General features: G+C 36.3%; 1 protein-coding gene across 1 annotated transcript in view; it reads right to left on the reverse strand.

Annotated features, from left to right (window-relative positions):
- Window positions 1-4,339: 4,339 nt before the first annotated feature.
- GUCY1A1 (guanylate cyclase 1 soluble subunit alpha 1) overlaps window positions 4,340-21,891 on the reverse strand; it is a 34,228-nt gene continuing 16,676 nt past the window's right edge. The window contains exons 2-9 of the mRNA XM_034064862.1: window positions 17,524-17,932; window positions 14,679-14,740; window positions 13,025-13,083; window positions 11,239-11,948; window positions 9,267-9,752; window positions 8,652-8,795; window positions 6,386-6,540; window positions 4,340-5,398 (exon numbers count right to left, since the gene is read on the reverse strand). Of these exons, the coding sequence (XP_033920753.1) occupies window positions 5,197-5,398; window positions 6,386-6,540; window positions 8,652-8,795; window positions 9,267-9,752; window positions 11,239-11,948; window positions 13,025-13,083; window positions 14,679-14,740; window positions 17,524-17,772 (2,067 nt within the window). The 5' untranslated portion in view covers window positions 17,773-17,932 and the 3' untranslated portion in view covers window positions 4,340-5,196. The remainder of the gene's footprint in view (window positions 5,399-6,385; window positions 6,541-8,651; window positions 8,796-9,266; window positions 9,753-11,238; window positions 11,949-13,024; window positions 13,084-14,678; window positions 14,741-17,523; window positions 17,933-21,891) is intronic.

The following is a 21,891-nucleotide window of genomic DNA, read 5'->3' on the forward strand; positions in this document are numbered from 1 at the left end:
TTTTACAGTTTATATTGTTACTGTAATCCTGAATAAAAATGCTGCCTCATATGGTATTGCTGAATTTCACTTACTGAAGATGGAGTTACTTTACTGACATCAAACTGAACTATGGGTATTTTCTAGTCATCTGTTTCAGATCATAATGGTCTGAGACTTGACATTTGGTATTGTAATAATAATATTTCTCAGGTACAGAGAAATTCTCTTAAGATCACTTCAGCAAGATTCATTATTTCTACTGTACTATACGCTATACATTATTTCACTATGCCATTACATTCATCTTCCAATACTCATATTGACAAGCTTTGACTGAAACAGTCCTCGATATGTCAGTGCTGTTCTGTAATGCCATAACCTGTGCAGACTTGAGAAACTCTGGGGGCTCTGCCCATTCCTGTAAAGTGAATGTAATCTTAGCAATGTAGAGCCAGCTAATCATATATCCAAATCTTCCCTAATACCTTCTGCAATCAATGAAAAGACTTCTGTTGTTTCTTCTACGCTTGTACTCCAAAGCTCCTGGGAATGTTAACTGTCCTTTGTATTTTCTTTGGCAGGTTTTGTTCAGGCTGAAAAATTCAGAAGAGTGAAAGTATATCTATGACTTAATCTGCCCCCTTTCACATCCTTGGGATGTTACAGCATGTGTTCCTCTAGGTTATTTTCTATTACATGCTTTCAGAATAATCATATAAACATGGAAGTTCTTGGTGTAGGGGCACAAGAATTTGTAATTTTACTGCTCAGAAGATGGGAAATAATTTCAGCACAGATCTTTGAAGGAGACTTATAATGGTGCTGCAAAGCACTGTGGTCATTTCCATTTATATTACGAAACCACTGGCTAAACTTGACTTCACTTTAACCACCAAAAGCAGATGAGATACAAAACTTTATAAGGTTCTTTACTTTGTCTGAGATTCTTTCACAGTTTATTATTTCTTCAACTGGCTCTGCAGTTTCATGTTCTAGCCTAACTGCATGTTTAACATTCAGATCATACTGTTTGTTTTTGGGAGAGTACGTATCTTTAAACCTCTACACCTCAATATAGCAGAAGTTCCGGAACCACTATCTTCCATCTTACATTTGCACTTCATAATCGGAACAATACTGAGTAATGTAAGACAGTGAGTTTTACTCTCTGCCTTTGCTTGGCAGAAAAGAACTGTGATTTAACTCATGTGAATGGATTAGGAAATTAAAAAAAAGTTTATCTCTGATTATTGCCTTTGTATGTATTTGTGAGCAGCCATCCCATGTGAGATGGTTGTAGAGGTCTCTAAAGACTGTTGTCACACACATCTTGCAGACTTCTTTAAGAGGTAGAAAAGAAAGGCCTAGCTTTCACTCCAGAAACAGCCACAAAGTTAAGTTTGGTTCCTGCCAAGTTGATTTCTGATAAACTGGAGCAGGGCTTTGACAGCAACATGGTTCCTTGCTATAGGGCAAATAGCCACAAAAATTATTGCTGTAGCAGGAAACAAAAACTTCCCTTCCACTGCTTTTGCAGAACAATGAGCAGGCATAAAAATTGGTAGGAGCTACAGCCTGCTAGGTTATAGGATGGGTGGGGTTTGAAAAAATGGTTCTCTTGCCAAGATTCAAGAGAAATAACCCTTAATTATGGTAGCCTGCAGCTGGAAATACTGATTCTGCCTCCTGTACTATCTGTTGCAGCCATGCTGCAGAGAATGCAGAAGAAAATGATGGGAGAAATACACTAGATTTTGGGGGAAGTCTGAATTCTTTCTTTGTAAGATTTTGCAAGAAAATGTAGATCTTTCCTGGGGCTCTATTATCTGTGCACTTCACTGTTCTATCAGTTTTTGTGACTTTATTTACTTTGGTGTTACACAGTAGTTCAGAAAGAAACCAGCAGTTCCACACTAATTGCACTTCCTCAGACACCAGCAATGAGAGTTTCTTTTCAACATCTCCCTGAAATCTTATCAGGGCTTGGCTGCTAAAATAAATATAAATAAAATAAATTCATTTGAATTCTTTTGATATAGCTTTTGCTTTCACTATGTCACTGTTAAGATTCAAAGGTCCCACTTGTTATTTCTTTCAAGGGCCATGAGCATCTTTGGCAAAAAAACTGCATGATGATAAAATCTATATTTCATCACATAGTGATGGAATTAGCCCCTCAGAATCTTCATGGACTAATAAAATAAAGGTAAAATAAAAATTCATATAGTAACAAAACTGCTTTTGGACATAATACTAAGGTAATTGTATACTTGCATAAACAGCATTGCATCCGAAGACTTCCACAATAATGTACAACATACTACTATACATCAGCTGAAAAACAACTGGTTTATTTCCTTGCAAAATCTCCCAGTATAGCAGAAGTTACATTGCCTTCCTTTTCTTTATCTCAGAGATTTTCTTACTGGCTGATGCCTTTTTTTTCCACTGACTTTAATTTAAATGAAAAGATAAAAAGTGAAAGGACTATTTAAGATCTAAGTGAAAAGATTAGTTGAAAATAATTGTCCCTTATTAGATACATATTAATTCAGCAAAAAACTTAAACAGAGGAACAGCTTCAGTGAGACCTACATTCTAAAGTTATGCTTAAAGCTAAACATAAACTTGTGGGGCTTTTTGCAGAACGAGTCTGAACACAAGTGCATTTTAAAGCACTTTCTTGAATCATTGTCTTAAATCCGTGCCTAAATCCTACTTACTTCATTGAGATTCAAGTAAGTTGCTTTATGTGTACACATAAGTGCTTAACCCAGTTTCTCCTCTGAACTAAGGCTGAAGTAGTAGGCATGGGAATATTCTGAACTTTCCAGGGAACAAAATGGATTTCTACAGCAATTCTATCCTAGCTGGTAATGCAGCCTAGTGTGTATTTAAAAATAGATATAAAAACTAATGTTGGAAAATTAATTTGATCTGTAATCAGTTCAGTTATCTGCATTAATACACAATTATTCATTCAGTCCTTTTGGCCCAGGGCACATTTAATTTTACAGAGATATACTTAGGAAGGTGTCATGGACATCCTACTGAATGACAGAAGAACATCATCCAGTCCAGCAATATTCTTTCCTAGGGACAGAAGGAAATTCACTACTAAGAGTCCCTCCCATTCAGTAGATAAGAAGTAATGCTTTTTTATTTAAAAGCCTATTTGCTTTTTAGGATTCAACAGTTGATGGGGATGGATAAATTCCTACTGACTTCAGTCATTACTGGCTTAATATCATGAGCTGAAGAGTCAGTACTCAAATACTCTGACATTTTAAAATCCAGGAGTAGCCCCATGGGACTGCTACTAGCCTCTGGGTATTTATGTCAACAGAACAGAATTTTCCAACCAAAATAATATTGCAAAGATCAGTTGCCAAGATTTGCATAGTTCTTGTTTCCTTGAAACACTGCTGTTAAAAATGTTACAAATACATCTGCTTGTATACATTGCATGTATATATATGGTGTGTGCAAGAGAGAGATAGGTATATATATATAATATATAGACTTTCAGGTTCCATTTTTGTGTCACAGAATTATTTCTAAGTGTGTTGGATGGATATAGGAGACCTAAAGCAATAGCAGTTTTGCTCAAATGCTGATTACAGGAAATCGGAATTAAAACATTCTTTTTAAATGTTCTCTGTGCTAGTTCATTATCAGAATTTTTCCCAAGCCTCTGATGGCACCTGTTCTATATGAGATGGTACATGTTCTGTATGAGTTTCTACTCAGATGAACACTCAAATAAGAAACTGACACAAAACAGGATATTGAGCTTCAGAATGAACCAGAGAAGTTCAGAAAACAAACAGAATGGCACCTTAGTCTAATGTAATTGCTCCCTGTAAATATGCAGAGAGCAAAATCTGATTAAGTGGCAGCTAGCTTGAAGAAAGACTTTTATGGCTTGATATGCCCGAACCCAAGAGTTTAAGAGGCTAGAATAATAACTAATAATATTTGAAACTACTGGAAATATTTGTATGTGTGTAAGCAGTGCAGTTACCCTGCAGCTGGGATCTGAGAAATTTCTGTTCATATGGATCTGCTAGTCTGAGAGGCAGAATCCTAAACTCAGAACTCATAACTAACTCTACTCTGCCTGTTCTTGAGGTAGACCCTCGAGAGTTCTCAACTCATGCTCCATGTTTACAGTATGTGTTCATGTTTTAAAGCATTTCTGTTTACCTGTAGATTTCCTTGGCATCTTTAAAGTAAGTATACCATAGGCATTTCAATAACATGTCATACCCACATTGCTGTCCTTGAATAAGGCTCATAGCTTTAAACTGGTGTGCTTCTGTTCCATTTTATACAGTCCCACTGGAATGTCCTTTCAAAGTAAACACTCCAAAGCATGTTTTATTACATTTCTTTTTAAGCATTTAAAATTTAAATTACAACAAAAAGAAACCATTTATTGCTCTAATACATAATAGCAAGTGAATATTATTTTTTAAAGTATTTTAAAAACCCCAGGAACTAAAATATTGTTTGATGATTACATAAATTTTAGTATGATAATACAGTGTTTTAGTCTATATTCATTTTATACACAAAGTTCATGAAACAGTAAGCAGCAACTCTGCTATGTATATATATATATGTATTAGCTACAATTAGCAGCCTGATCCAGAAGATACTGAGCACCCTTAACATATTGACTCTGATCAGTGTTAGATGTCAGCAGCTTCTAGGATATGGCCCAAAACATCCCAAAAGATGGAAGGAGTATGTAATAGCAATGACAATATTTTAATGGATATTTTCTTATGGAATCACTAAGAAAATACATTTGAATAGTTACTGATAAGCACCAGCTCACAACACTGCATTTGGCTGCATCGCTTGCACATTACATTTCCTGACACACTGCATGTACAATACATCTAGAATCCTCAGCACAGAGAAAACCAATAGAGTTGTTACACAAAACTTACAAATTACCACAGGGAAAATGCAGTTTTTAGTAGCACTTTCAACAGTGAAGTTGCAATGTTATTTCAGTGACTATCTTCCTTATGCAAAGGAAAAATAAAAAGTAGTCAGTGACATACTTCCTGAAATTTTAATACTGGCTTTCAGGTGTTAACATCCTAAAGTGCTTTCATGTTTCATATATTTAAAAAAAAATCAATTTATACAAAAAAATCATATTGTTTATAAATTTATTTTATACACTTGTGAATATATAATTTAGTCTATTCCTGTTTCCTCACCCAAAAAATTGGCATTGCCGTCTCCCGTATCTCTTTTTGGAAACCAAGTCTGTGAGCTTGCTTCTTGAATATAAGCATCCAGAAAATAGCAAATTCCAGGGATATCACTGGGAAAATTAGGTGGGAGCTCTTCTCTTGAGCGAGGCGTGAATACAAAACCTGGATATTCCTTTAACAATCTAGAATAAAGACAAATCCTCTTGATTAAAAATTAATCAGTCACTAACTGTTACTACAAGTACAGACACATTCAGTAATCATTCATGGAAGTCAGGGCAGAATCTAACTTAATATTTGCATGCTATTTACTGAAAATATAACACACACACATCCCGCCCTGTTTACTTGGTAACCTTGATAGCCTATTAACTTATGTACCAGCACACACAGGAATATTGACTCTTCTTTTTGTCTTGTCAATGCTTTCCACATAGGTGCTGTTTGTTGTAAGTATTTTCAAAAATTATTTGATGCTGAAAGCTAGCTCACATTTGCACATGAACTAGCACCATAATTAGTCATAGAATAGTTAGGGTTGGAAAAGACCTTAAGATCATCTAGTTCCAAGCCCCCTGCCATGGGCAGGGACACCTCACACTAAACTGTATCACCCAAGGCTTCATCCAACCTGGTCTTGAACACTGCCAGGGATGGAACATTCACAATTTCCCTGGGCAACCCATTCCAGTGCCTCACCACCCTCACAGTAAAGAATTTCTTCCTTAGATCCAATCTAAACTTCACCTGTTTAAGTTTGAACCCATTACCCCTTGTCCTATCACCACAATCTCTAATGAATAGTCCCTCACCAGCATCCCTGTAGGCCCCCTTCAGATACTGGAAGGCTGCTATGAGGTCTCCATGCAGCCTTCTCTTCTCCAGGCTGAACAGACTTTCTCAGCCTGTCTTCATGCAGGAGGTGCTTCAGTCCCCTGATTATCCTAGTGGCCCTCCTCTGGACTTGTTCTAACAGTTCCATGTCCTTTTTATGTTGAGGACACCAGAACTGCACACAATACTGCAAGTGGAGTCGCACAAGAGCAGAGTAGAGGGGCAGGATCACCTCCTTCAACCTGCTGGTCACAGTTCTTTTGATGCAGCCCAGAATAATGAACTATTGCAGTAACAACTTCAGATGGATATTTTACAGATATGAAGCACTGTACCTGTAAGTTGTTGGGCTGACATTTATTTTTCTCGGTATACTGCAGGATTCAAACTTATTGGCAAGAGTTACATTGTTTCCAAAAAGGCAATAACGGGGCATTTTAACCCCAACAACTCCAGCAAAGACAGATCCGGAATGAAGGCCAATGCGCATCTTTAAATAAAAGACACAAAATAGCCTTATTAAGCAAAATAAAATGGTTAAAGTCGGTTTCATAAATCCATCCTGTATTTAAAAAAATAAAATGAACTACTAATATACACTGAGCTAGTAGTCTCCTTACAATATCTGTATTCTGGTCACCACTGCTTGTGGAGAGGAAACAACTTGAAGTTTACCTTGCTTTTTCCATTTATATTATGTAATCCTTCACCTGATATGACTGTGATAATGCTGGTCTCTGTGGCAGTATATTGATCTGGAAACATCAGTAGGGATTACTATAATACTTGGATGCTTTCCTGGGAGGAATTACATGATATATGTTGTTAATGCTTTGCTGTTATGATCAGAAAGACAAATCTTAGGGAATAGTAAAGACAATACATATATGCCGTAGTTCCAACTGAACTCTATTGGCAAACTCACACAAACAGTAAATCCCAATCCCAGAGTACAGACTTTTGATAATTAATCAATTATACCACAGTTGGAACATTTTGATACCTCTTCTTTGTAACTCATACTCAGATTTTTGAGTTTTGCTTAGCTGGTGCTACTTTCTGTGATTTTATGTTCCTTTTTTTGAGATGTGCTCCTTTTCTTACGTGCATTGTACAGATGTAGACATGTTTTCTTTAGAATAGCACTCTGACACAATAATGGTGAGATGTCAGGAAGCTTGCACATCTACTACGTGTGCTACTTTTACATAAGAGACTATCATATCATTATGAAGAATTCACAATTTCTAATTTTAAGTGGAAAAGCATAAAAGCCTGCAACAAAAGCAAAATCCATCCACACAGCAAAGAAAGCTGTAATAATGTACATCGATATACAAGTCTGATTTAAAGTAAACAGTTTGCAGTCACGCCTTTTTCTTCGACAACTGATACATTAAATGACAGTAGACTGTGTGATATATTTTGTGCTTTGCAAAACAAATAATGCTTTCATAATGCATTTCATTAAAATAGATGCATGCTTTTGTTAAAAACAGAAAGATTCAGTTTTCTTTATGAGGCTTCTAGTAAGTATTTATGCATTTTTTTCTCCCTATTTTATTAAAAAATGTAATAGTATTCCTCATTCAAAATTAGAGGTAGCATTTGCATGGAATTTATAAACATATTATGATATTGTTAAGATGTTTCCAGAGTTTTTAATCTTAACTCAATTTGATATTGTGAAGCACAGAAAGAACAACATTTATTTATAATATAATACTGCTGTTCTCTGTGATAGATATAGAGTGTGTAATCCTTTTAATAATAATTATCTTTGTCTCGGAATACAAATATTCCTTAACCTAAAATCAAAGAAGCCTGAAGTTTTCTAAAGGAACAAATGAACAGATAAATGTTAAAAATGAGCAAACGAAAGAATGACATAATGAATTGAGACACTTGTATTAAAAATAATAGGACCCTACTGCAGGATATTTTAACCTAGAAGAATGTCCACATCATTTATTTTGCATATAGGCCTTTCTCTTCTTCTCAGTGAGAGGCAAACGTACATCAAAAGTTCAGTAGATGTGTATGTCTTCACTGAAAGGAAGCCACAGATATAACTACCACTGAAACTAACACTTGTTTTGAGAGCATTAACACCATTACTTTATAGTAGTAGCTCAGTATCTGACTGTAAAAAGAACGGCAACAGAATCCTTTAAAGATGCGTGGATTAGTGCAATCAGAACAGGTCTTTGATGATTCATCTTTACACCTGTTACCTCAAGACTTAGATATTCTCATTGGGTCTAATTCTGAGAGAGGATTAGTCTCCTCATTAGAAAATGTAACAGAATATTCTATGACATTTGAAATGAGAGAAAAACTGCAGCATGTCAGTGTACACCTGTTAATTTCACTGCATTCAAGTTTTTTGGCCTGATATTCAGATCTTTGTTTCATCTTTGCCTTTCCACAAAACTTTAATTCATGTAACTGAAAAGATCAGCCTCACCAGTCATACACACTTAATTCCTGAATGCATCTGAGTTAATGCAATGACAAATTTCCTCAAGACAAAAACCCAAATAGCAACTAAACAAACAAAATGCCCACTTTAGCCATATAAAATAGAACAAAATATATGACCTTGATAGGCTCTCCATGGGGAGACACCACCTCATCTGACAGCTCCATCATCTTCAGGGCCATCAGCGCTATTTGAACAGCATGTGTTTCACTTTCTTTGTGTAAACCTCCAGCAACACAGTAGGCATCTCCAATAGTCTCAACCTGAAACAGGCATAGAATCATAGAATCATAGAATAGTTAGGGTTGGAAAGGACCTTAAGATCATCTAGTTCCAACCCCCCTGCCATGGGCAGGGATACCTCACACTAAACCATGTCACCCAAGGCTCTGTTCCTTACTGTTAGACTATGACACGTAATAGAATAGTTTGTGGCATCAGTAAGAATTGTACCTACATATTGACTGGGTCTTACTTGTTCTGCTGATTTAAGTCCTGCCCAAATCCTGCAGTATCATTCAAAAGGAAAAACTGCACAACTTGTATTTATTGTTTGCTAAAATACTTTCCTTTAATGGCTGATTCTTTTTTTTTTTATTATATCTCTTAAATGTCTTTTTTTATAATGAAGGTTAGGGGAAGTAATTTTTGGACTTCTATTGTCCTTCGTCCAATTTAGTCTTCCATTTCCCTTTCTGCCCCAGAACCCTGTAGAAATTAAATAAGTTGTGTACCTTGTAGACATCTAGCTCTCCACATTGGTAATCAAAGCGAGTATACAGCTCATTCAGCATGGTGATAACCTGCATAGGTGAGCACTGGGAGCAGATGGCAGTGAATCCCACAATGTCAGAGAAAAGCATTGTGACGTTACTAAATTTCTTGGCTTGCACAACTTGTCCCTGCCACAGCTGCTGAGCAACCTCTCCAGGAAAAATTGAAAACAGAAGATCTACAGTCTTCTTCTTTTCTTCTTCAAGGGCTTGATGGGCCTGCTCAAGAGTTGCCTTTAGCTTTCCTAACCTCTTCTTCAGTCCATCCTGAGCTCTGGCCTGTTCCCCTATCAGAACAACATCTCTCAATGCATTGTGAATGGGAATATCTGAGAGGTACAATCCACGTCCTGTAAAATCTTCTAGTCTATCCACACAAGGAGATCCCAAGAATAGGATGGCACTGGATTCAAAAATATAGATCATCTGTCCTTTAAGATCCATTACCTGAAACAGTTAAAGAAATAAGAATTCATGCAAAACATGCACGGCAGTGGTTTAGAAACAAGACATTTCTGAAGAAATACATTTGTCTTAAACCTAGGAAAATGAGACTGATCCATAGTCATTATATTTTCAGTTAGTTGCTTAAGAGAAAACATAGGGTGCTAAATCATAGGGCTATCAAGTAAGTTTATTTTGCTTGAGCCTTCTTTTACAAAAGTTAAGGCCACAACTTAAACATCTAATTGTGTTTGAGTATCAGGCTCAGTTTTAGCTTAGGAAGGAGAGAAAAACAAAAAGAATTTTATGCATTTTCATCAACGGATAAACTGTTAATGACTATAGTGGCCTCTCAATTTCTGCTAATAACTCTAGTAGTTTCATTCATGCACTACTTTCTCTGCAAGACACAGTTGAGAAAACCTGCGTCAATTTTATCACAGGATGTTCAGTACTCGTTGCAATTTAAAACTAAAGACATAAATGGCAGAAATACCCCATTTTAATAATCTAAAAAAAGCAAAATATTTTGTGAGAAGTGTTTGTATGTCCCTTCTGTATTCAGTTGTGAAACGCACAAGGTGCTGCAAAGCTTTGCTTAACATTGCTTGAAAGATCATTTTTTCAAGAAAACCTGTTACACGCTAACAGAGATTTGCAGATGTAAATACATGCAAAAGCAACTGAGAGTCTACTACCCCTTGTAATCATTAAACTGTTGCCTAGTGCAGAAATGGATCTGAGACGAAGCAGCTGTTCAGTGCTACATTCTTTCCCACTTCAGTAATAACTGAGTGAAACCTTTATTACTGTTCTTCATTTAAATTCTTGGAGTACTGAGGCTGAACAGCTAATTCATCCTGGAGTACCTCAGGTGTACATAAGCTGGAATTCAGCTAAGAGGCAGTGATGAATAAAAGCAGTCATTGAATATTCAACATTTTTTACTGTCCCAGTTCATTTGCCACAGACCCAGCTTCAGCAGACAGCAAGTAATCCCATCAGCTGAAACTAAGTGGGACCTTTGGTGATTGCCTCTGATGAAAACATCAAAATGTCAAAGCTGCCAAAATACCAAAGGCTGAATGAGCACAAGAAATGTCTACATCTTTCCCCAAATCATAGAGCTGTTGTTTCCACATGATTGAGGAGCACTTTGGGAAAGCTTTCCCTGCCACTGCCATTGTGCTGGAAATGCCCTTATTCTCAGCAGCATAGCCTGTCATTTGCTTTATCTTAATTTACTGACTTAATATGGTTTTTTTTATAAAATCAAGATAACAGTTCAGATTTTACTTTTCCTAAAGCAGAGTTTTGACTGAATATTGGATTCAGAAGCTGAATTACATTACGGCTCTCAATAAATTACTGTTCTTCAGTCATATTGTATGTAAACAATGCAAAGTACACCATGTTTCATGGCTATCTTCACTCTTACCTGAAGAAACCGAATTTCTCACAGAAGTAATGATTATAAAAAGTCTCTTACCATGGATGATTTCATATCAGTATTATCCCATCTTCTGACTCGTACAGTAAACTGCATATTTAGCATTGTCATTATTCCACTAAAAGTGCAGCTTACTTTAGGGGTAAGAATTTCAAAATACTCCTCAAAATTGGGCTTAGCTTGAAGTTCTCTCCTGGTCAAAAGTCTTTTTATCCCATTTCCAATCTGAAGAACTGACATATCCTTGTCGAACATAAAATGAAATGGGAAAGTCTTACAGAACATAGAGGCAGGAATCACAAGTGAAGACTGTGGTTTACATGGAGACAAGGAAGGTTTTGTACTTTTGACTTGTATAGAGTACAGCAAATAAGGCTGATTAGCAAACTCAGTGCAGTCATTATGGAAACAAGGAGGCATGAGCATCACTTCAACCTCAGTTTCATACAAAATATGAGCTGCCGCTTTAATAATACCAGATAGAATAACACTTGTGATTTTCTTAGGAAAGAAATAATACACATTTAAGAAGTCCTGATCTTTTTCCAGGCATAATATGGAAGCATCTTCAAGTCTGTCCTTTTTTCCTGCTTCTTGGCTGTGGCCACTCTGCTTCAGCAGAGTGGTGAAACTGTTCAAGAAGTCCTTAAGGGTTCCTCCAATAACACCTAGTATGTGTTCATCCTCTTCATAGCATATTTTGAATAGCTCTTCACCAAGAGATTCCCGTAGAGTCTCCACAGGAATACCTGCATGGAATCACATTTTAGTCAGAACTGCGCTCATCACACTGAATTGCATGCTAACCTCCACTAGACCAAATCAAATTAGCAATATCCTTCCCTGATCCAGCAAGGTCACCTGAGGGCCCCCTCATTTAGAAGTCCTGCTGTAACCAAAGACATACTTGTGGTGTCCGGACAACAGGGACACAATAAGCTGTAGTTTGGAAAGATCCAAGACTCATCTTCTTTGTAGAGATGTAGACAGAATGAATGCACATTTTGGCACAGGATTTGACCCAGTTCCCTTAGCTCAATATAAAGAAGTAAAATAAGAATTAAAAAACTTAAAATAAGAACACAAAGGAAGAATAAAAATAGGATCTGTGCACCCACACAGATATATGTACTATGCCTGATACAATAAATTAAATGACCCTAGGAATACTCCGGGACACTGAGACCAGTTGGCACAGCACAGCCCACATCTTTGCTAGAAAATTTGTTTTAACAGCACAGCTGCAAGCAGACTGATGGTTGGAAATGTTCCAACTCCCCAACTGTTACTGGGAATCATTTGGAAAAGTGTTATCTGTCACAGGCCAACTGCATGCCAGAGCCAGCTTAACAGTTCAAGTGTACAAAAAACCATGTTTCCGTTTCCTGGAAATGTTAATTTACTATTACAGATGTAGCCAGAGAGTTCCATATTGCAAATTACATCACTTCTCTTCCAACAGACTACAGTCCTTCAGAAGAAAAGGATCAGCGTAAGACTGAAACTTATTAATGAACAAATGTTTCAGCTCCCTTTAGATGTTGGGTTTTAGGGGTAGATGATTCTATGACATCTCAAACTTGAGAAACTCATCTCTTTAGCTCAAATTTTGACACTCTGAACTGTTAGTTGCAGAGATCACAGTTTAGCTTCTGTGTTGCCAGCATCACTTCAGCCCTTGCATGGAGGAAATTATTTGTTAGTAGCAACCCTAATTTATACATACATATGTTATTTTACACACATAACAGCTGAAACCAGGATAATAATATATATACACATATATATGCTTTTATATATATATTATTGAATGAGCTTATATTACCTGCTGCATTAGCATGATCACTGATTATTTTTTCAAAATCTTCTCTATCCCCAGTTTTTCTGTAAAGATCATAAAAATATAAATAAATACTATGAAAAGTCAAGATAAACCTTGTATAAAAAATAGGACGTAATGGAAGTTACCTACCCTGTCTTTAACGTGTGTCAACTAAGCCTTGGTGATCAAATAGGCAGTTATTCATTAATTCAAAATAGGGTCTTGGTAGGATCTTAGATTATCCTGTGTATTTGTGGTAAGTTAAAGTCTTAGCAGTTTGAGCTCAGATATGGATTGAGGCCAAATGCTATGGCCCATCACTGATTATAAACTCTTAGGTTGCAACAGTCCCGTTTTTTCGTTTGGTTAAGGTTTTTTGCTTGAAGCCATAACTAAATTTCATAACACATTTTATAATATAATTGGAATTTATATTCAAGCATTTATTTTAATTACATTGCATTCAATTCAAAAGAGATGAGAGGGCATTTCTGTTTTGAGAGGAAATACCAGTAATATCTATAAACTTCAAAATTATTTGTTCATTGGTAGTAATTCAGATTCTGTGATACAAAACTGCAGCCCTCTGAGGTCAATAAACATCTACCTGAATACCCAACCCACAATGATGAGAAGAACATGTAGCTTAGATTAACCTCCATATAAGCAATAAGCTTTTGGTACATGCTTTCTGGATTTCTTCATCTGAAATATTGTTCATGTATTTATGTGCAAAAGCAATGCAGATATTTAGATCTGTTTTACATTTGCATTATTGCATCATTCAGAATAGCACAATAGTTTTAGGTTTCAAACTAATACGCCAGGAAGCAACACATAATTAACGATAGGGAAAACATTCATAACAATATGCCAGTCAGCAACTGCAATGTACATATGACCAGCTATCTTTGGTTCAGTCTATGCATGTAAACTGCTTTGAAAATACCAAGTATAATTTAAAAGATACATTGCAATTGTCTATTCTTATCATGAGGAGTGATTGTGTATAGTTTTCAGCCTCATTTTTTTCTCCACTTATTTTTTTTTGCATTCAATATATTGAATCCTCATTGTGTAACAAGATGCTAAGAAATTCTCACTCCCTATGAGGCTCAGATGATTAATACTGGGTTAGTACTAAGGAGTGCTGAAAATTAAGGTGAGTGCCTCAGAAACAGAAACAAGAAGCCAAGTGAGCCCAGTGAAAACGTGTGTCAGTATGTGTAGCACATCATTGTTCAGAAGCCAATTTTTTTTAATATTAACTGTTTGCATTCAAAAATCTTTTTCTCAGATCTCAGAAGCATTGGGATAGATCTATACACAAGTGTATCTACCTTTCCATTTATGCCTGAGTAGACTCTGACTTCCTCCAAAATACTTGCTCATTTTTCACAGCCGTTGCCTGACTCCCTGCACAAATGGCTAAATTTGCTCATTAAGTCAACTTTATGAGAGATACAAATGTTTGTAAATGTTTTTAAAATAAAAACATTATTAACTTACATTACATGAAATGTTACACACCAGTAGGACAAGATAACTGAAAACAGATTCCAGAATCCCTATTCCCAGTTACCCCTCCAGCCCTTATGAACTGTCTGCAAAACAATTTTGCAGTGAGGGGAATTGCAAATGCATTACACATACATACCTGGTTTCTTTGATTTTGTGTTTTGCGAGTGTCCTCTGAAGTGCAAGATTTAGTCTTTCAAACTGGGGAATAAAAAAAGGTATGCTGATTATATGTAATTGCTGAAAATTTAATCATAACATTTTTATACAGAGAGGAATTACTTCACTGTCCTTGGGACTAATATCCCAAGTTCTTTACTGTGAGGGTTGTAAGGCACCGGAATGGGTTGCCCAGCAAAGTTGTGAATGCTCCATCCCTGGCAGTGTTCAAGGCCAGGTTGGACAGAGTCTTAGGTGACATGGTTTAGTGTGTGGTGTCCCTGACCATGGCAGGGGGGTTGGAACTAGATGACCTTACGGTCCTTTCCAGCCCTAACTATTCTATGATCCTATGATTCTAACAGAAAAGATAGTCATATTCTGCATTATGCCCAGAACAAAAGAGTAAGAAGTAGCTCTTCTACATAGTAACTTTTCTTGGAATATTAAGAGTTAATTTATTTTTTCAGGACAATTTTCAGAAGTGCAAAGTTTGCAATTGCAAAAGGTAACAGAGTTTCAAACACAGCTATAAAAGATCAATACAGCATTCTGTGCTTCAGATTACCTCCTTTTCTTATTTCAAGAATACAGCATCTCAAGACAATATTAGAATAATTTATTTTACATTTGTACAAAAAGAATAATTTTGGCTATGTATGCTGCAAAACTAAATATACTCCAGATGAAAATCTAGTCACTGTAGATAACCTTTGTAAAAGGATTCCATAATAAAGACCCTTTAGAGTATCATGAAGATTTATTTATCTTAATTTACCTCAATCCCATGGTTCCACATTCCTAATTGGAAGTTCCTAATTGGAAAAGATAGAATACTTTCCAAACATGCATATTTCAAATTGCTGGGGCCAGTAAGGCTGTCTTATGTATGTAGTTTCTGATCACTTGAAATTCAAACTTCCTGCAAAGACAGGGTCATAGACTAGTGCTATACTGCCAGGACACAATTTGGCTGTGAGGCTTGCTGTGCTCTGTTTTTTCTTTGGTTCTCATTCACTGGAGAAATTAGCATTTCTATTCCATCCTTTACTTTCTGTATTTTGAAAAGGAAAGTTTGCACACCTGAAGTAAATATCATGTGAAAGAAAGGCAGTATTTTCGTGAGACTTTTTTGAAGCAAAAATCTAAACTAATTGTTCTACCATGTGTATGAACGCAATGTACACTATGTCTGTGTATAAACTGGTAGTTAGTGGAATACCTTCCAATTCATTACTTGCCAATGTCATCTGTGTTTCTGTAAACACCCAAAGAAGCAAATCAAACAATAACACATACTACACTATCTCAGATTTAATCAGAAGTTATTCTGGATGCTCTACATCCTGGACTTCCATGCACAACTCGCTTTTTCATGACAAGTTCCTGAATCAACTGGAGCCATAATGTGGCCCCCTGCTTTAAAGTTTCCAATTAGAGAGATTATGTTAATTACTGATGGTGAAGTAAGGCACTATAAAGTATCTAAGCAATGAAAAGTATGTTCTGAAACAAGCAAAACCCTTCCATGGAGAACTGGGACCGGCAAAATGATCAGGAGTCCAAATCAGCATGAGGACAGATTACTACACTTGGACAAAGTTCCGGTGAATATGACTTGAATAACTGGAAATAGCAGTGACAGTAATCTTGAACTTCAGTAGCTCCTGGGGTAAATGGTCATAACATTTTTGACTTTGCCAAGTTTTTGTCGTAGCTGATGAACTAGCTTATTGGTATTATGTAATAAATAGCTGCATATATCCATACTACTCTTTAAATTAAAAAAAAAAAAACGCGGTTATTTCATTAAGAAACCCAACAACAACTATATACTAAAGAAGCAATACAGCAATACTGACGCCACAGAAAGGGTCCTTTCTTGAGTTCATTCTTGAGTTAAAAGTCTTTTCCTTTATGTATGGAAAAGTCAGTTTAAAGAGATGAATTTCTTCTGTAAATGCAGCAGAGGTGAAAAAGGGTCTATTAAAACGTATGTGGAGTTTTAGTGAAAGAGTAATAGATGAATAGTTGTGAAAACAGATCTGAAAACATACTTAACAAAACTCCAGCACTTTTAGTAAGGAACATTGAACGTACAAACAACAGAATTGTAATTAAATGAGCTTACAGACTTGGCCATTTGCCATTTGTAGCCCCAGTATATCACAGCCAGTTCCTTCACACTTTCAACAGAATTTGAGGCAACCCCAAGTGTTGAATATTATGAAGCTGCATTTTTCATGTTCTTTTTAAAGAGATAAACCATATTTATCTCCATTCAAACAAATAACTGTCCATGCATGTATCTGTTTTCAGTTGAGTTGAGCAGAGACATAAGAATACCATTGTGGTAAACACAGAGGTTTTAAAAATAGTATAGCAGGAGGTTAGCATCACACCACATGAAAACAGCTATCTTAATTTTAATGTACTTAGCAGTATGGATTCACTTAGTTGAAGTGATGAGGTGGCATTATTTACATAATTAGGTAACAGGGCAGAGTTTCTCTGATTGCATCTCTAAAGCAAAATAAATTGCTACAGAAATACATGGATTTTAAAGGAACAATTAAAATGATGAATGGAATTTTGCCAATACAAAGCAAAGCTATAGGGAAATAAAGTGGAAAGGATGGTGTGTACAAAACTGATTGTGGCAAAATTGTATCTGGAAGGAATGGAAGAGGATGAAATGAGGATTTAAACTATACATAAGAACACAAACTCTGTAGCCAAAAGACTGCCTAAAGGCTAGCATAAAATGTTTTTTTAGTATTTATAATTGAAAGATATTGCAGTATTATTATGCAGTATCTGTTTACCTCAGGAAAGATTAGTTTGCAGATGCTTTCAGTTAATGTGTGCAGGTACACTCTACTTCTGCTTGTTTTCCTTTGTGGAAGGTTTCCGTGAGCATCTTTTTCATGGACTTCTTTGCAGATGGGCAAAGCTGCTCTAGAGCTGTTTTCTGCACAATCCTTGTCACACTCCTCAGAAATGTGACTTTGAGTCAGTAAGGAGAAAGGACATTCCCCTGTGATCTTCAAGTCTTTCAGTTTTGTACAGAACATACTGTACAAAGTCTCTCCTTTGAGATTGAGTACTTGGCTTTGTGTTTAATGGTTCTCTTCTGTTACCAACAAGAGCAGAAGATGGCAGAATAGTAGATAAGGCAACCACTGTGGAAGATTATTGGTAGCTATAAATCACCACAGGAACAAATGTATGCCCCTGCAAAACAAGAGGAAAGAAAAGAAAAATTAAAAACATTTATTTTCTCTTTTAAATTCCCATGATGTGCTAGTTTTATCCTATGTGCATTACAACAATGGCTTTTTCTAGGACTTTGCTCAGGAAAGCACTTAAACTCATGTGGCATTTTAGGTATATAATCCCTACTGACTTCAGTGATTCAGGTAATTAAAGTTGTGTGCATGGATAAGTTCTTGGCTGAATTTGGGCTCTAGTGATTAAGGCAGAGAAGTTGTTTTATCTGATGTATCTTTCGTCACATTGATGGATGAAGCTTCTGAAACAGTAGAGAACAAAATTCTAATGAGAAAATCTTGTAAATTCTTCATAAACAGCTATTTAAAAACTACATGATACGGCAAAATGAAAATTATTTGTTATGGATACTTAAATTTCAATTTACTTGATGCCCAAGACAGTCTTTTTGTATCAAAGAGATGTATAACTAAAGTTAATATTTGTACTTCTGGAACAGAAAACCATCCAAGACCAAAGGTTAGAACATTGGGTAAAAGCCACTGACTGGTGTGACAACTACCCTAATGGGAATTTGACCACATAACTGAAGCGTTTTGGAAACACCAAGGGATTTTTGTGCTTTGAAGGTAATACCTTTCAAACAATGCATTAAAAAAAAAAAGGCTGAAATTCTCATTTTAATAATTTTAATAATAAATGTTTGTTACACATATTTCAGGCTGAGTATGAAAAATGTTCTTCCATTAAGGGCTTTATTTTCTATTAAGTGTATTTGATTGAATCAGATCCTCTTATCCTCATATAATACTCGAACAAGGTAATCCTTAAGAGCTTTTGGCTGCTCTGGGAGCAGCTGATTTGTCTCTATAGAGATATGGTACAATAACTCTTTCTTTCAGAGGCACTATGGCTTTAATCAGCCTGTGAACCATGCTGCTTATTTCTGCCCCTGAGACACCCAAAGGGCTTTTAGGGTCATACAGTAACTGTACCAGGGTTAAAAATAACTAATTCCCCGATACAGGTTATGAGCTGCTTCTTTTGAAACAGCTGGAATGAATGGCACAGCAGAGGAGTGCTGTAGACCCAGCACAAGTGTCATGAATACAAGGAGAAACAGGAAGAAGCTACTTTAACTGGACCTCATGCTGCAGAAAACTATTTGGCAGAAAAGGCTCTTTTAAAGTATACTGTAACACTGAGAGTGTCAGGTCTGCTTCTAGTGGACATCTATTAGAATTGTTAAAGTATTATTTTAAGAATCAATAAACACAATGCTAAGAACAAGTTTGCATAAACATTCTATATTTCTGATTTCAGTTTTTTCATAGAAACTAATTTGTTTCCACTGCATGGACATTAGTAGTGCTTTATTTTTATTACTGAATACTGTTGTGCAGCAAAAAAGGCAGTGAAAAATTCCAGCACGAAGAACACTTTCAATACATAAATATATGTAATACTTTTTCTTTATAACGTAAGCACTTTATATACATGTAAAAGTACTTTTATTCAGGAGCCATTATATAACCTTGTATTACTTTACATTATTTAACATTTGTATTACTAAAAATGAAAACTATTTCTCTGTTTCTAGAGGAGAATGATCTGGAATTATCTGGGGGTTCAATTCCATGATGGCATGTTGCATTTTAATTAAATTACATTTGATGTGGCAGGTAGAATCTGAAGGAAGTGATGCCATTATTTTACACCTCTTCACAAGCTGCTAAGTGGGAAGGAGAGGCCCCAGAAGAAGATCTTGTGCCAGGACTTATGTTCAGGGGCAGAATGGGCACTGATATCCAGACAAAGCTGATGGACATGTACCTACTGTGTCTGCAGTTTCTTTTTGCAGTATAGCCTGCCACTCTTTGCGCCACAGGACACTCGTATTCGACCTCTTCCAGCCCTGGAGGGGACTGGAATCTATGCCCTTGCTCTGAACACGACCCTGTGCCCCTTCCAATTGCAGTTGACTACAAAATCATCACTGATGTGCAAGAAAGTGGGAATACCTCATGTTTCTAGTAATAATAGCGTTGTACAAAACCAGTAGCATTAACGTATGGGTCTTTAAATTCCAAATAACAACAACACAATTCTTGAAGAAAGCTTCCTACAGAACCATTTTTCTAAGTACCCCAATGTTCTTGTTTTCCCAGAAACAAATGGGATGGTCCTTTGTGAACATTTATCCTGGTTGAAAACCAGTATCAACAATTTTCAAGCAGCGAGCAATTCAAAACTCTTGCTGACCTCTGCAATGGCAAGACCCCCTAAATCACATCTTTAATGAAACAAACTGGGAAACCTAATTCCATGACCTTCAGAGGATTCAAATACTGAAAAAAAAACCCAAAACCAAAAAAACCAAACCAAAACTCTCCCGCATGTACTAGGTCTTTCTTTATTAAAACATCAAGTTTGCATCCGGTATCCTAAGTGCATCTTGCCCTTAATGTATTAACTAAAATTCAGAACAAAGTCTACTGTGTTATAGGGAAACCTGTCTCACTCAAACAGTAATTAGTGTTTTTAAGGTCTGACAGGAGAAAGACGATGAATCACCAGTGTAGAGTCTACAGAAGAAATTCCAACAGTATAATAGACCTTAAAAAGATAGAAGAAAGATGGCACACATTACAGGTTAAGTCTGACATTTGCAGCTGTGTTTCAAGACTGAGGAACAGCAGCCCTCCCTTTGTTCATAGTGTTTAAAGACATTTTCTAATCATAACAAAAAAATATTAGGAAACATGGGAAAAGTTTCTGGGTTTAATTCATCTCCAAATATGCTTTGAGAGAGCTCATCCCAGGGGAGCAGCAGTGTTTCATGTGAATTCTCCATCACTGCCATATTAATTGATGTCATATTTACCTTGGGAAGCAAATTTAAAATTAAAATTAAATAATCTCCTGTGAGATCAAACTACAAGCAACCAATTTATTCAGTGCCTGGCTGAATGCAACATGGCACTGTGCCACTCAGAAAAATGAAGATGACTTTACATAGTATAGTCATAGCAGCAGAATAACTTAAGTGCTCAAAATGCTTTGTGCAAACATTTCATTGTACATTTCCATCTATACTTGTCATAAGGCCAAAATGCCTTCCTGTATGCTTATTTTTACTAGGCGCTTTTGAATATTTACCTCTGCTAGAACACTTCCTTGACAGGGCCATGAAATACAGTGTAATGAATCAACTGCACAATAAACCCCCCTAATATTAATACAGCCATTTATAAGAATTACCACTTGTTAACAGTAGCTAACAATGGTTTATAATCTTGACTTATGGATATGGCACAAAAATCAGAAGCAATATTAAATACTTTTTACTTCAGAGTCCCTTGCTTGAGGGAACAGAATATGGTACGATGCTACAATGTCACTTCTTGGTTCTAATCACGCATATCACTTTGGTAGTTGAACTGCTGCATGTTGAACAAGAATTAAGAAAGACAAATAGTTTGTTTTGCAGCAGTCAGAAGATATCACTGACTGGATCTACCTTTTTTCACCACAAGAGTGATTGCACTGCTTGCAGAAACTCAAGTGTGGTCTGGGAGCCATTGTCTCAATAGAAGCAGCTGTTAACTTCTAGCTTGCCCTTATGGAAGACAGAGTCTTGCAATTCCCTCTCAGCTCCAATCATTATGGGATGCAGAAATCCCTGCCTTTTGTCCCTTGCTGGTCATTAGGCCTCTGCACAGAGCAAGGCAGGACCTTCTACTCACAGGCAAAACACAATCAGCTTCTAGCAAGACAGGTTAGTACCCATCATCTTATCAGTAGCAGCTCATTGTGGATTCAGTTGTTGTGCCTCTCAGCAGACAAATACAGGGAAAATAACTAAATCCTATAATTTTGTCTTATTAATCTAAAGTGCAATATCCACACTTTATTTTTAATACTTCAAGCACTGTGTGTAGCAACAGAATCAAAGCCCTTGT

Source organism: Melopsittacus undulatus, chromosome 7 (genome assembly GCF_012275295.1).
Source record: "Melopsittacus undulatus isolate bMelUnd1 chromosome 7, bMelUnd1.mat.Z, whole genome shotgun sequence".
Taxonomy (NCBI): Eukaryota; Metazoa; Chordata; class Aves; order Psittaciformes; family Psittaculidae; genus Melopsittacus; species Melopsittacus undulatus.